The 16,956-nt window shown below is 40.1% G+C and overlaps 1 protein-coding gene across 1 annotated transcript in view; it reads left to right on the plus strand.

Annotated features, from left to right (window-relative positions):
* CPQ (carboxypeptidase Q) overlaps positions 1–16,956 on the plus strand; it is a 463,854-nt gene that overhangs the window by 341,281 nt on the left and 105,617 nt on the right. The window contains exon 7 of the mRNA XM_059994940.1: positions 3,372–3,463. Coding sequence (XP_059850923.1) covers positions 3,372–3,463 — 92 coding nt within the window. The remainder of the gene's footprint in view (positions 1–3,371; positions 3,464–16,956) is intronic.

The following is a 16,956-nucleotide window of genomic DNA, read 5'->3' on the forward strand; positions in this document are numbered from 1 at the left end:
GTTTTTCTATGAGCTAGGTGAAATTTGTGTTTCTCCCTTGGTGGGTATGCATTATGCATAAACAAAGATGTTCTACGGTTCCTAGGGAAGAAGAATGAGGAAGATGCCTCCTTCCTAGTTCTCTCACAGGATTTCCCAGGAAATCATTGACACAGACTGAAGTTCATGGAGTGACGTAGAGTGAAGCTAACAGACAATTCTTGAAAGCCTACTATGCGCCAGGAACTGTGCCTCCTATATATTTGCCTGGTCTCATTTAATTTTCTTAACAAAGTCATGAGGTCATTCCCCTTTTCCTTATGTAGATGAGGAAACTGAGGCTCAGAGAGATTGGGCAACTCATCTAAAGTCAAAGAGCCAGAGGTGGCAGAGCAGGGAATCAAACAATGTTTATTGAGGTTCCACAACCAACACCTTTCTGTGCCCCATGCTGCCTGTCTGTGGACTCAGGTGGCCTGGGGGCTCCAAGTCCACACTAAAGTCAGGGTCTAGTACTGAATGAAGTCCCATGCATTTCTCTTAGGTTCTAGGGACAATCAGAATGTCAGAGTGGAAAAGAGACTTCGCAGCTCAGTCAGGTATTTGCTTAACCACTGGTTTCCTAACCTCTTCTGTTTGGGCCTTAAACTTGAATGTGGAGTTGGGTGGGGACTGAACTTCTCCAGGGCTGGGAGGTGGCTCTGTCTCCTGAAGGCCAGCCATGCACCAGCTATGCTGTTGTTGTTTGGAGGCCTTAGCATTCTTCCCTTCAAACCGATTACTTTTTTGTTATCTTAATATAACATCATTGGTTATCTAGCTGATTGAAATGTGAAGGAGACTAATCCTGTACGGTAATGATTTGCAAGTAAAACACCAAATCTATGGGGATATTCAGGGCATTTGCTTTTAAAAATTGATTTTTCTCTAACTTGTGCTAACTGTCCCTTGATCCTTATTTAGAGAATTCCATCATTTTAATAACTTGGTACTGTTTTGCTGGTAAATGAGGAGATATGTAAGCAAAGTTTTTTCCTCTTCTTTATGGACCTAAAAACATGTTCAGAATTTTCATTTGCAGCACTTTATCTTTCTTTATTTTTTTTCTATGTTGCAAGCAAAATGTCATTTGATTTAGATTGACGCTAAGCACATTTCTGTTAGAGGAGCCAGTGACTATGGTCTTTAGATATAGACTGATTATATTTCTTAATCCAACAGCAGTTTAAGTTTGTGCTATGAATGTGAGTCGGTGGTTTGACTCTGTGCAGCAGGCAGTGGGTACTTCACGATTCTTCTTCAGCAGGGGCTCAAATGACTTTGGAAGATTGTCCTGAGTATTTAGATGCTCCTTCTCTCTATGGGTAAAAGTGTGTGCTCTGTGCCTGGCTATGCATTATGTAGTTTTATAATTCATTCATTGAATGTCTGTTGCATGGCAGACGCAGATTGTCTTCATCACACCTCATTTCATCCTCACAACCACCCAGGGAAGCTGTTATGTTATGAGCATGTAATAGTCCCTCCACTCTTTAGATAAGGAAGCTGAAGTTCAGGTAGATCTATTTCCCAGTGGTTACACAGCTAGTGCCTATTAATAGCAGGGCTCACCAGATCTGTCCGCCTTTTTCAACTACAACGTTTTGCCTGGAAATGAGCTAGCAGGAAAGTTTTAGGAAATGAGGTTGAGAAGTGGTAGAGGGCTTTGAATTTTACTAGGGAGGCACCACACTTTGGATTAATTTATTCATTCAAGACCTATTTATTGGGCACCTAATATGTGCCAAACAGTCTGGGCATTGGGGGCATCACATTGAATCACAAAGCTTAAATACCTGCCGTTGAGAAGCTAACAGTATGGCTCTTGGAGGTTTTGAACAGAGAAATGACATGCTCTGGTATAAGTTTTACAGGAGTCTTGCTGACTGCAGTGCAGACCATCAGCTGCAGAAGGGCACAGGCTGAGTCAGGGAGACCAGTTAGGAGGACTGTTTTGCAACAGTCCAGGCAAAATAAGGTGGGGCTTGAACCAGCGTGGTAGCAGAGGTGAAAAGTTGGATTCTAGATGGACTTAGAAGAAAATACCAATAGGATTTGCTGAACAATTGGATGTGGACATTGCTTGTCTAGGCTTTAACTGGAACTCAGGTCAGCCTGCCTCCTAAACCTGCGCTCTTTTAATTATGTTAAAATGCTCAAGTGTAAAGTAGCTTCACAATATTCAATTTAGTGAGAAACGTAGCTCCTTTTCAATGCCTTGGCACTAGACTTGTGAAAGCAGAATACTTGTTGGTGTCCAGAGGAGGCAGGACAGAGCTCCATTTCCCAGGAGCATTTATCATCCAGGCTGAAGTCGACCCGCCGGCTCCCTTGAAGAAGGCCACGTGCCTGGGTGGTAGCAGTTGGTTATACTCGACGTCTATAGTGTGTCCATCTCGGAGCCATTCAAAGTCCTTCCCTATGGTTTCCCTGCAGTGAGGCAAGAGGACAGATCTTATTAATAAGATTTAAGCCCAGCTTCACATGTTTCTGCCTTTGTTATCTCTCAGAAACCACATCATCAGGTCCAAATCAGAAATGAATTTTAATTCTTGGTCAAAAAGTGGAACTTTTAGCATACTGTTTGACCATTGTAGTGAGCTTTTACGGAGCGGACACAGTCACTCAAAAATGGTTCTAGATACGCCAGGTCTGCTAGTAGCTTTAATAACTGCAGGATACAAGTTTGTATTTCCCGAGTCAATGAAATTGCCACCAAGCTGTTTGTGCGGTAATGAGATGAATAAAGTGTCATTCTCATTCAATTCATTTTCATTGACCTTAAGTGAATGACCTTATATGTCCAAGAAGGAGGGGAACATGACCCTGGGCAAACATAAACATTGCATCTGCTTCACAGTCATTACTAAGGACAGCATGGGCAGCTAGCTATACTTGTGGATTTAGACTAAGACGCAACTCCTGACACACCTTGTCTTGAAGCAGAGGCAAATGATTGGGTTTCAGTTAATCATTGGAAGGCCTCGTGATCTGTCTAGAGCCTAACTGCATCTTCTGGATGCAATCTAATATCCCAATGAACTTGGCCATCCATTGGGTCCTACTGGGCAGGTTGTCCAGTTAAGGATATGAATAGAGGCTCTCAATTCCTGGCCGGCAGACCGCATTTATCACAACCCCTTTCTTCATTAACCTGCCCTGGAGATCAGCCCTGAGGGTACTCCTTTGTTGTGTCAGCCACACCCTAAATCAAGCAGCCCCACCAGTAAGAGATGAACGTGCACACCTCTGATTCCCTCCTGCCTCCAGGAGGCAGATAAGAGGCCCTGCCACTTTTCAAAAATTCAAAAGCAACTGAAGAAGCACTTGTTTTATTTTATTATTTTTCCCAGGGCTGCGTCCAAAGAGGACTCTGCGTTTGGTGCTCTGGACTGCAGAGGAGCAAGGTGGAATCGGTGCCCTGCAGTATTACCAATTACACAAGGTAAGAGAGCAGCCATGGACTGCTGGACATTTGCACATGTAATACCAGTGTAACTACAGCAAAAGCACTGATGCTTTTAGTTTAAGAATTTCCTCTATTGTCCTGAAGACTCAGCAATACTTTGCGGTAGGCTGGCCCTGGCAAACACCCCTTGCAGAAGTCTTCATCCAGCTCCGTAAAGGAGAATGCACTGGTGAGCTGAGGGTGCTGGGATGGAGCTGAGTGATCTTCTATTTCTACATTAGTCTGTAGCCTTAGGAAAATTACACCTGCTATGTGGCCATTTTCCTAAACTCTCTAGTTCTGCTATATTCATGTATGCCAGAGAAATAGTAATAGGTTAACATTCCCTGTTCCTACTGAGTCCACCCCCATACCCCAATGTCCCAAATCCTCCTGGGAGCGCTGGCATTTGAAAGCCACATCCTGAGACCTTGAGTCAGCCAGGAGCATTGATAATGGCCATGGGAATAGCAGCAACGAGAGGTCTCAGACCTGGGAATGTGGAGGCCAGTGTGGTTTGACAGTGACCAATATAAGGCAAAAGTGAAGCTTGAAGCAAGAAGGTGATAGTGGAAGATCATAAACAGAAATAAAAGACCACGTTTAAGGCAGGGGACAGGGACTCCCAAGGCAAAAGAAATAAAAGCAAAAATAAATAAGTGAGATCTAATCAAACTTGAAAGCTTTTGCACAGCAAAGGAAACCACCAACAAAACAAAAAGGCAATCTACGGAATGGGAGAAAACATTTGCAAATGGCACGATCGACAAAGGGTTAATAGCCAAAATACACAAACAACTCATACAACTCAATGTCAAAAAATGGGCAGAAGACCTAATAATACATTTTTCCAAAGAAGACATACAGATGGCCAACAGGCACGTGAAAAGATGCTCAACATCTCTAATTATTAGAGAAATTCAAATCAAAACCACAATGAGGTATCACCTCACACTAGTCAGAATGACCATCATCAAAATGTCTATAGATAATAAATGCTGGAGAGGGTGTGGAGAAAAGGGAACCCTCTTGCACTGTTGGTGGGAATGTAAATTGATACAGCCACTATGGAGAACAGTATGGAGGTTCCTTAAATAACTAAAAATAGAATTACCATATGACCCAGCAATCCCACTACTAGGCATATACCCATAGAAAACCATAATTCAAAAAGACACATGCACCCCAATGTTCATTGCAGCACTATTTACAATAGCCAGGTCATGGAAGCAACCTAAATGCCAATCGACAGACTAATGGATAAAGAAGACATGGTACATATATACAATGGAATATTAATCAGCCATAAAAAGGAACGAAATTGGGTCATTTGTAGAGCTGTGGATGCGTATAGAGACTGCCATACAGAGTGAAGTAAGTCAGAAAGAGAAAAATAAATATCGTATATTAACGCATATATGTGGAATCTAGAAAATGGTACAGATGATCTGGTTTGCAGAGCAGAAATTGAGACACAGATGTAGAGAACAAACATATGGACACCAAGGGGGGAAAGCGGAGGTGGGGTGGGGGTGGTGGTGGGATGTATTGGGAGATTGGGATTGACATGTGTACACTGATGTGTATAAAATGGTTGACTAATAAGAAAAAATAAAAAATAAGCATAAAAAAATCATATGCTAAAATTTATTGCCTAACTAATTTTCAAAATTCTAATCAGATTAATAGCTGCCTTTATGTCATAGTTATGCTTATGAAGTATTACTTCAATTATTACAATAATTGCTAGCCTTAGTAAATTGTTCTGTAACATGTGAGATTCTTTGTGGTTTGTGTATAAATTTTGAAACTAAAGTAGAACTTTATTGTAATATCTAAAACACACTTTCCAAGGAAACAAACTTCGGCTCAAAAAGGTCTGTGAGCATTTTGGCAGGCATTACTAAGTAAAATAGTTCTAACAGGAAGTACTGAGTTTTTCACTTTACATGTGTAATATACATGTACATTTATATTATTTATAACAATAATATTTTCCTGCAAAATACTTATATAATTGGCTCCAAACAAAATTTATAAAATTATCATTTAGGTCATACAAAGTTATAAATAATTTATTATATGGAAATATATTTTGGAGTCAACTAGAATAGCAGTCATTCCTGGTATCCATCCAGCATGCCCGTAACAATTCATAGCATAAAGTCCTATAAAGGTTGTGTACATATTATTCTCTTATTTTTTAAAAAATGCTACTTCGCGTATTTTGATAAACTGTAAACTTTTTTCTCCTAGTGTTCAAGTTCTTTCCACTGTATCTTCACATTAGCACATGAAGTTGAGAATTATTTATATGTATATTGTTTGTGCTTTATGTTTATTGATTTGTTTATAAGTAACACACATTTTATGCTAACAGTGTTTTATTGAGGTATAAGTAGCATAGAGTGATAAAATGCACAGATCTTAAGTCTACAGTGCAATATATTTGGCAAATGTATACCCCTGTGTAACCATTGCCCAGATCAAGATATAGAGCGTTCCTGTTATCCTAGGAAATTTCCCTTTCAGATCAACCTCTGACTCCACCAAAGATAACTAAAGATAACTATTATACTGATTTTTATGACCACAGATTGTTTATGCCTGTTCTTGAACTTCAGTGATACAGTATATACTCCTGGGCTTCCTGCAATATGTAAACAAGTATGGTTTTGTGATTCTTCTGTGCTGTTGTGGTAACAGCAGTTTGTCTCTTTCTGTTGCAGAGGAGTTTTTTAAAAAAAATTTTAACACCTTTATTGGAGTATAATTGCTTTACAATGTTGTGTTAATTTCTGCTGTATAACAGAGTGAATCAGCTATATGTATACATATATCCCCACATCCCCTCCCTCTTGCGTCTCCCTCCCACCCTCCCTATCCACCCCTATAGGTGGTCACAAAGCACCCAGCTCATCTATACTAGCTATCTGTTTTACATTTGGTAGTGCATATATGTACATGCCACTCTCTCACTTCGTTCCAGCTTACCCTTCCCACTCCCTGTGTCCTCAAGTCCATTCACTATGTCTGTGTCTTTATTCCTGTCCTGCCCCTAGGTTCATCAGAACCTATTTTTTTGGGATTCCCTATATATGTGTTAGCATACGATATTTGTTTTTCTCTTTCGGACTTACTTCACTCTGTATGACAGACTCTAGGTCCATCAAACTCACTACAAATAGTTCAATTTCATTTCTTTTTATGGCTGAGTAATATTCCATTGTAAATATGTTCCACATCTTCTTTATCCATTCATCTGTCGATGGACACTTAGGTTGCTTCCATGTCCTGACTATTGTAAATAGAGCTGCAATGAACATTGTGGTACATGTTTCTTTGAATTATGGTTTTCTCAGAATATATGCCCAGTAGTGGGATTGCTGGATCATATGGTAGTTCTATTTTTCGTTTTTTAAGGAACTCCATACCGTTCTCCATAGTAACTGTATCAATTTACAATGCCACCAACAGTGCAAGAGGGTTCTATTTTGTTCGCACCGTCTCCAGCATTTATTGTTTGTAGATTTTCTGATGGTAGCCATTCTGATGGGTGTGAAGTGATACCTCATTGTAGTTTTGATTTGCATTTCTCTAATGATTAATGATGTTGAGAATCCTTTCATGTGTTTGTTGGCAATCTGTATATCTTCTTTGGAGAAATGTCTATTTAGCTCTTCTGCCCATTTTTGGATTGGATTGTTCTTTTGATGTTGAGCTGCATGAGCTGATTGTATATTTTGGAGATTGATCCTTTGTCAGTTGCTTCGTTTGCAAATATTTCTCCCATTCTGATGGTTGTCTTGTCTCGTTTATGGTTTCCTTTGCTGTGCAAAATCTTTTAAGTTTCATTAGGTCCCATTTGTTTATTTTTGTTTTTATTTCATTTCTCTAGGAGCTGGGTCAAAAAGGATCTTGCTGTGATTTATGTCATAGAGTGTTCTGCCTATGTTTTCCTCTAGGAGTTTTATAGTGTCTGGCCTTACACTTTGGTCTTTAATCCACCCTATACTGTTGTATACGGTGTTAGGGAGTGTTCTAATTTCATTCTTTTACATGTAGCTGTCCAGTTATCCCAACACCACTTATTGAAGAGGCTATCTTTTTTCTATTGTATATTCTTGCCTCCTTTATCAAAAATAAGGTGACCATATGTGCGTGGGTTTACCTCTGGGCTTCCTATCCTGTTCCACTGATCTATATTTCTGTTTTTGTGCCAGTATCATACTGTCTTCATTACTGTAGCTTTGTAGTTTAGTCTGAAGTCCAGGAGCCTGATTCCTCCAGTTCCATTTTTCTTTCTCAAGATTGCTTTGGCTGGGGCTGCCCTGGTGGTGCAGTGGTTAAGAATCCACCTGCCAATGCAGGGGGCACGTGTTTGAGCCCAGGTCCAGGAAGATCCCACATGCCGTAGAACAGCTAAGCCCAGGTGCCACAACTACTGAGCCTGTGCTCTAGAGCCCACGAGCCACAACCACTGAGCCCGAGTGCCACAACTACTATAGGCCGTGCACCTAGAGCCTGTGGTCCACAACAAGAGGAGCCACTGCAATGAGGAGCCCGCACACTGCAACGAAGAGTAGCCCCCACTCGCTGCAACTAGAGAAATCCCATGCACAGCAACAAAGACCCAATATAGCCAAAGAATAATTAATTAATTAATTAAAAAGATTTCTCTGGCTATTCAGGGTCTTTTGTGTTTCCATACAAATTGTAAAATTTTTTGTTCTAGTTCTGTGAAAAATGCCAGTGGTAGTTTGATATGGATTGCATTGAACTTGTATATTGCTTTGGGTAGTATAGTCGTTTTCACAATGTTGATTCTTCCAATCCAAGAACATGGTGTATCCCTCCCTCTGTTTGTATCATCTCTAATTTATTTCATCAGTGTCTTATAGTTTTCTGCATATAGGTCTTTTGTCTCCTACAGTAGGTTTATTCCTAGATATTTTATTCTTCTTGTTGCAATGGTAAATGGGAGTATTTCCTTAATTTCTCTTCCAGATTTTTCATCATTAGTGGACAGGAATGCAAGAGATTTCTGTGTGTTAATTTTGTATCCTGCTGCTTTACCAAATTCATTGATTAGCTCTAGTAGTTTTCTGGTAGAGTCTTTAGGATTCTCAATGTATAGTATCATGTCATCTACAAAGAGTGACAGCTTTACTTCTCCTTTTCTGATTTGGATTCCTTTTATTTCTTTTGCTTCTCTGATTGCCATCCCTAAAACGTCCAAAACTATGTTGAATAATAGTGGTGAGAGTGGGCAACCTTGTCTTGTTCCTGATCTTAGTGGAAATGATTTCAGTTTTGCACCATTGAGAATGATGTCGGCTGTGGGTTTGTCGTATATGGCCTTTATTATGTTGAGGTAAGTTCCCTCTAGGCCTACTTTCTGGTGGGTTTTAATCATAAATGGCTGTTGAATTTTGTTGAAAGCTTTTTCTGCATCTTTTGAGATTATCGTATGTTTTTTTTCCTTCAGTTTGTTAATATGGTATATCACATTGATTGATTTGCATATATTGAAGATTCCTTGCATTCCTGGGATAAACCCCACTTGATCATGGTGTATGATCCTTTTAATGTGCTGTTGGATTTTGTTTGCTAGTATTTTGTTGAGGATTTTTCCATCTATGTTCATCAGTGTTATTGGTCTGTAGTTTTCTTTGCTTCTGACATCTTTGTCTGGTTTTGGTATCAGGGTGATGGTGGCCTCATAGAATGAGTTTGGGAGTGTTTCTCCCTCTGCTATATTTTGGAAGAGTTTGAGAAGGATAGGTGTTAGCTCTTCTCTAAGTGTTTGATAGAATTCGCCTGGATCCTGGTCCTGGGCTTTTGCTTGTTGGAAGATTTGTAATCACAGTCTCAATATCAGTGCTTGTGATTGGTCTGTTTATGTTTTCTCTTTCTTCCTGGTTCAGTCTTGGAAGGTTATGCTTGTCTAAAAATGTGTCCATGTTTTCCGGGTTGTCCATTTTATTGGCATATAGTTGCTTGTAGTAATCTCTCATGATCCTTTGTATTTCTGCAGTGTCATTTGTTACTTCTCCTTTTTCATTTCTAATTCTATTGATTTGAGTCTTCTCCCTTTTTTTCTTGATGAGTCTGGCTAATGGTTTACCAATTTTGTTTATCTTCTCCAAGAACCAGCTTTTAGTTTTATTGATCTTTGCTATTGTTTCCTTCAGTTCTTTTTCATTTATTTCTGATCTGATCTTTATGATTTCGTTCCTTCTGCTAACTTTGGCATTTTTTTGTTCTTTCTCGAATTGCTTTAGATGTACAGTTAGGTTGTTTATTTGAGATGTTTCTTGTTTCTTAAGGTAGGATTGTATTGCTATAAACTTCCCTCTTAGAACTGCTTTTGCTGCATCCCATAGGTTTTGGGTCATCGTGTTTTCATATTCGTTTGTTTCTAGATATTTTTTTATTTCCCTTTTGGTTTCCCCAGTAATCTCTCAGTTATTTAGTAGCGTATTGTTTAGCCTCCATGTGTTTGTATTTTTTTACAGTTTTTTTCCTGTAATTGATATCTAGTCTCATAGTGTTGTGGTCAGAAAAGATGCTTGATATGATTTCAATTCTCTTAAATTTACCAAGTCATCATTCATGACCCAATATATGATCTATTCTGCAGAATCTTCCATGAGCACTTGAGAAAAGTGTATTCTGTTGTTTTTGGATGGAATGTCCTATAAATATCAATGAAGTCCGTCTTGTTTAATGTATCATTTAAAGCTTGTGTTTCCTTATTTATTTTCATTTTGGATGATCTTTCCATTGATGAAAATGCGGTGTTAAAGTCCCCTGCTATTATTGTGTTACTGTTCATTTTTGCTTTTATGGCTGTTAGCTTTTGCCTTATCTACTGAGGTGCTCCTATATTGGGTGCATAAATATTTACAATTGTTATATCTTCTTCTTGGATTGATTCCTTGATCGTTATGTAATGTCCTTCTTTGTCTCTTGTAATAGTCTTTTTTTATTATTATTATTTTTTACAAACCATTGTGTCGAGGGCTGACTTTCAATAGATCACAGCGAGGGAGCTGCTCTGCTACGTATGAAACCCCAACGCAGAAGCAGGTCGTCTATGAATGGTTTAGCACCAGGTTCCCCAATAGTCTTTATTTTAGTCTATTTTGTCTGATACGAAAATTGCTACTCCAGCTTTCTTTTGATTTCCATTTGCATGGAACATCTTTTTCCATCCCCTCAATCTGTATGTGTCCCTAGGTCTGAAGTGGGTCTCTTGTAGACAGCATATATATGGGTCTTGTTTTTGTATTGATTCAGCCAGTCTATGTCTTTTGTTTGGAGTATTTAATCCATTTACATTTGAAGTAATTATCAATATGTATGTTCCTATTAACATTATCTCAATTGTTTTGGGTTTGTTTTTGTGGGTCTTTTCCTGCTCTTGTGTTTCCTGCCTAGAGAAGCTCCTTTAGCATTTGTTGTAGAGCTGGTTTGGTGGTGCAGAATTCTCTTAACTTTTGCTTGTCTGTAAAGGTTTTAATTTCTCTGTCGAATCTGAATGAGGTCCTTGCTGGCTAGGGTAATTTTGGTTGTAGGTTTTTCCCTTTCATCACTTTAGATATGTCCTGCCACTCCCTTCTGGCTTGCAGAGTTTCTGCTGAAAGATCAGCTATTAACCTTATGGGGATTCCCTTGTGTGTTATTTGTTGCTTTTCCCTTGCTGTTTTTAATATGTTTTCTTTGTATTTAATTTTTGATAGTTTGATTAATATGTGTCTTGGCATGTTTCTCCTTGGATTTATCCTGTATTGGACTTTCTGGGCTTCCTGGACTTGATTGACTATTTCTTTTCCCATGTTAGAGAAGTTTTTGACTATAATCTCTTCAAATATTTTTTCATTCCCTTTCTTTTTCTCTTCTTCTTCTGGGACCCCTATAATTTGATTGTTGGTGTGTTTAATGTTGTCCCAGGGGTCTCTGAGACTGTACTCAACTCTTTTCATTCTTTTTTCATTATTCTGCTTTGCAGTAGTTATTTCCACTATTTTATCTTCCAGGTCATGTATCTGTTCTTCTGCTTCAGTTATTCTGCTAATGATTCCTTCTAGAGTATTTTTAATTTCATTTGTTTTGTTGTTCATCATTGTTTGTTTGCTCTTTAATTCTTCTAGGTCCTTGTTAAACGTTTCTTGTATTTTCTCCATTCTATTTCCACGATTTTGGATCATCTTTACTATCGTTACTCTGAATTCTTTTTCAGGTAGACTGCCTATTTCCTCTTCATTTGTTTGGTCTGGTGGGTTTTTACCTTGCTTCTTCATCTGCTGCATATTTCTGTCTTCTCATTTTGTTTAACCTACTGTGTTTGGTGTCTCCTTTTCACAGGCTGCAGGTTCATAGTTCCTGTTGTTTTTGGTGTCTGCCCCCAGTGGGTGAGATTGGTTCAGTGACTTTGTAGGCTTCTTGGTGTAGGGGACTGGTGCCTGTGTTCTGGTGGGTGGGCCTGGATCTTGTGTTTCTGGTGGACATGGCTGTGTTTGGTGGTGTGTTTTGGGGTGTCTGTGAACTTAGTATGTTTTTAGGCAGTCTCTCTGCTAATGGGTGGGGTTGTGTTCCTGTTTTGCTAATTGTTTGGCATGGGGTGTCCAGCACTGGAGCTTGCTGGCCATTGGGTGGAGCTGGGTCTTAGTGTTGAGATGGAGGTCTCTGGGAGAGCTCTTGCCAATTGATATTACATGGGGCTGGGAGGTCTCTGGTGGTCCAGTGTCCTGAACTCTGCTGGCCCACCTCAGAGGCTCAGGCCTGACACCTGGCCAGAGCACCAAGACCCTATTAGCTGCATAGCAGTGAAAGTGGCAGTCTCCATTCTGAAGTCAGATTATGAGGGTCTGCAATAGCTGTTCAGCTAGAACAGGCTGACTTGGGAGCACTTTGTCTATGAGGCTGTCTCCAGCAGCTGGTGGCTAAGAGTAGGTCTCCGCATGTGCTGCCAGTATCTTAAACGTTTATACAGAGGTCTTCACTGGGTTCAGTCACAGATTCGGTACAGATTGTCTCAAGAACGCCTTACTCTCTCAAGGCTGTGTGCTTGAAACAGCCCTAAGGCTGAGGGTCTACAAGCTGCAGAAAGACAAGACCACCCTAGGTGTCCTGGAAGCCATCATTCTTGCCAGGAACCCTGTTGCTGCTGTCATGGAATCCGGCTTCCCCTGCCACTGCCAGAAGAAGAAGCTGAAGAGTAGTTTTTTATTGTGTGAATAGTATATACCACAACTTCTTTATCCATTCTCCTACTGATGGTCATTTGGGTTGCTTCTAGTTTTAGCTATTATAAATAAGGCTGATATGACCATTTTTGAACAAATCTTTTGATGAACATATGCATTTCTTTTCTTTTCTAGGAGTAGAATTGCTGGGTCATATGGTAGATGAATGTCTAACTTTGTTAGAAACTGCCCAAGTGGTAGGAGGCTGTACAATTCAACGTTCCACCAGCAACACATGAGAGTCCTAATTACTCCCCATCCTTCCCAATACTTAGTAGTATTTGTTAGACTTTTTATTTCTGACCATTCTTGTGGGAGTAATATTTTTATGTTTTACAAGGTACCAGTCTGAAAAGTCCCAAGAAAAGTTCTGACTCCACTTTTTTTTTTTTTTTTCGCGGTACGCGGGTCTCTCACAGCTGTGGCCTCTCCCGTTGTGGACGCGCAGGCTCAGCGGCCATGGCTCACGGACCCAGCCGCTCCGCTGCATGTGGGATCTTCCCGGACCGGGGCACAAACCCGCGTCCCCTGCATCGGCAGGCGGACTCTCGACCACTGCACCACCAGGGAAGCCCCTGACTCCACTTTTGATAGTCATCATTCTTTCACCCTTTCCTGCTTCCTTGCCTTAAGACTACCACCTTCATTCTGTATTCTGCCTTATGACTTAGCGAGGTCAAGGGCCTTTTACCCAGCTGTTAATGGTTGGAGTGACCTTATTTCCATTTGTAAGCACAGCCCGGAAGAGCAGGACATAGAAGTGCCATCCTCTCATAAGCAACGCTGACTCCCTGGAGGCAGACTCTGCATGGGGGCTGGGGCTGCTGGAACTCAGCTGGAGCCAAAGGGAGCCTGAGGCAAGAAGGAGCCCCAAAAGCATTTGGGGAGGGAGATTTTCCTCATGCCCAGAAAAGAGGTTATTCTAGAAAGCAGGAAAAAAGATGTCAGAAAATGCTTTGTGTTATTTTTTATTGATAAAATTATTTTTTTTTAAATATGAGCTGCTTTTTGGTTGAATTCAGCTTGCATTCACTGAGAAGGAAATGTCACCACATATGGAAGGATATTATTGTGCTCTAGTGATTTTTAAGAGTTTACTTATAGGAGTGGAATTTAACTTTGGAATTAAAAAATATTACAGATGATTTTATTGAATTTTCAAGTCAATGAGGAAAATGAGTATTGTCCAGATGCCATTTGCCTAATCTGCTTTTCATGGGAACAATGTTACTTTCTTCTCTACTCTTGGAAGGAGAGCAGGATGTCATTTCTCATGTCCTGAAACATACAAAGGAGGAAAACCACCCTAGAATAGTCTCAACTGGATTGCTGGCATATTTTAATCTTTTCCATTTTAAGCAAAAATATGATCTGGCATAATTATAATGAGTAAGGTAATCTGGCCTTGAGAAAGCCTCATTACACAAAGTAATCAAATAAAATAGTTTGAGATATTCTCTTTTGGCCTGAAAAATATTTTAACCTTTTCCTGATTTATTGCACAAACTACTGGCAATTGAATTACTGGGATTATGAACACTGCCGTGTTCTGGTAGTCATTAATATAGGCAATATCTTAAACAGGCTTTATTAAATGAGGGATGGGAGGTATGATCATTCTAAATACATTATTTTATCCTAACTCTAGCCAACTGTAAAACAGAAAATGTTAGAATGAATACATATAATATTTTGTCAGAATTTCTGATGTTGCCACGCTGAGGAACAAAACTTCCTCTTTACTTAAGTAAACATACAAAAATGCTAGCTTCTTTTAGTTTAGTAGTAAAGTTCTTGCCAACTTCCCAGCCCACACTGGGTTCATGTTCCACTCGAAAATAAAGGGATATTTAGAAATGCTTGTGAGAATTCTTCATGTTATCTGGGCAAATGGGTTTACTTTGACATTTTTATTTTGCCAACCCTACTGCCTCTATCTAATGTTAATTTAGCTAGATTGACAGTGCTAGAGTGAGCACAGTTTTGTACTCATCTGCAGCTCTGGTTATAAAAATAATAGACCTGATATACTCATTCAGCGTAATTGTGTCTGGACTGTGTCTCCGGAACGGCCTTGCTTGTGTCGTTAATGTTCCGTGCAGTATAGATGTACTAATCAGAGGTTATTGTTTTAATCATTTCTGCTGGGCTTTTATGCATCCCATGTTTTTCTTTCAGTGACTAGGTATTTGCATTAGTCTGTCGAGCACATCCCAAAATTGGTTTAAATTTCATTTATCTCAGCACGTTCTTGGTCTGGAGCCCCATGTAGTTCCAACATTCACATAGTTTCTACAGCACACCTGGGTGCCCTTTGGGGTCTTATTAGAATCTGTGGATTTCATGTTTTTAAAAAAGGAAAGGGCTGTCTTTTGTATTTGTTTGCTTTCTCCTGAGAATTCCATTATGACTATGGGATTCCAGAATGTTCTGTATGGTATTTATATATAGATGTTATGTCAGCCTGGGAAGAGTTGTCAAACTGTTCCCTTTGGCATTAGGACCATCACATTATCTTGCAAATGAACATGCGTAGGCTTTCACTCACCTCTTTCCTTTATCTCTTTAGAAGGGATCCGTCTTAGCTAAGTTTTTATTATTTTTTTCCACATAAGAGAAAAGAAAGTAAGAAGACTGGCGGTGACAACAAGAATGGCATCTTTGACCTTGCCTACTACAGTTGTGGGACAATATTTATCATATAAGGCCTTATGGTTTCAGGTCACAGTGAAGTTGGCTTGGGTATTAGTTTTAGCCCATACAGGTAAAGAACCATATCCTGACTTCTCTGCTACCATCACTAACCCAAAGAAGCCAACTGCATTTCAAAGTTGGTTCTGAGAACATTGTGCCAAAACACTCAGGTTCACTGTGAGTTCTTGTGGCTGGCATCTTATCTCATTTTGTTCTCCATTTGTGAAACCATGAAGGACTTCAGTTTGTATCCAGCCCATTTTACCAGCTTACTAGAGGTTGCCTACTAGGCAGTTTCTGCCTCAGTGCCTCCCTATTGCTAACCAGGTCGTGATCTGACCCGGAAGGACCCATAGCGTATTTAGTGCATGAACTTCCTAAGGAAATCAGATTGGCACACCAGGATACACAAAGCTGAACTGAGATGTCATGCTTAGGATCACAAGAGCCTTTGGGACTAAATTGTCTCATCCCCATGCACTCGGGCCGTAGTACGTTACAGAGTCAGCAAACCACTTTCGAACCAGCAGCACTATTTTAATTTGCCTGGGAATGTCGTCTTCCCTTTGTCTTCTAAAGGCAGGAGTTGGCCAGCTTTCTTTACAGTCCAAGTAGTAAATATTTTAGGCTTTCAGGCCATATGATCTCTCTACTCAATTGTCATTGTAGTGCCAAAGTTGTCATAGACAATACTAAATAGATGAGCAGAGCTGTTTCCCAATAAAATATAAGGAGGAGAAGGAGAAGAAGGCAGAGAAGGAGAAGCGGGGGGAGGAGAGGAGGAGGAAGAGGTGGAGAAGGGAGAGGCGGTTGGAATCGGCATGCTGGCCATAATATGATGATTCCTGTTATTGGGAAGAAGTTTCTAGAGAATTTTCTTCTGAAGCCTTTTCCAATCTCATGATCACACCTTTTGGTGGAAGAGCTTTGTAGCACATGATGGTATTCTAACATTTAAAGTGTCTTATCTCTAACATTTAGATCTTTTTTTTTTTTTTTTTTTTTTTTGCTGTACGCGGGCCTCTCACTGTTGCGGCCTCTCCCGGTGCGGAGCACAGGCTCCGGACGCGCAGGCTCAGTGGCCATGGCTCACGGGCCCAGCTGCTCCGTGGCATGTGGGATCTTCCCAGACCGGGGCACGAACCCGTGTCCCCTGCATCGGCAGGCGGACTCTCAACCACTGCGCCACCAGGGAAGCCCCTAACATTTATATTTTAATATGACTGTTATTTGTATGCTCAGCAGTCAAGAGGTTGCAGTTTTTGTCCCTTAGGTATTTGGCCAACAGAACACACCATTACCAGGTCAGTCTGTAGCCTTAGTTCTAGCCCAATGAGCCACACAACAGGCATAGTAAGTTGATTGAAGGAAGGGGTTAACATACTTCCTCAATATTTCCTAAAGCAAGAGCAGAACCTTTTATTAAGATAACTAAATGTGATAACATTTGAAAATATATTTTACATGGCATTTTTTAAAAAAGTGTACACATGTAGAAGCATCTTTTAAAGAAATGAACACTCTATTATATCTGGACGACTTTCT

The sequence above is a fragment of the Delphinus delphis genome, chromosome 17 (assembly GCF_949987515.2).
Source record: "Delphinus delphis chromosome 17, mDelDel1.2, whole genome shotgun sequence".
Taxonomy (NCBI): domain Eukaryota; kingdom Metazoa; phylum Chordata; class Mammalia; order Artiodactyla; family Delphinidae; genus Delphinus; species Delphinus delphis.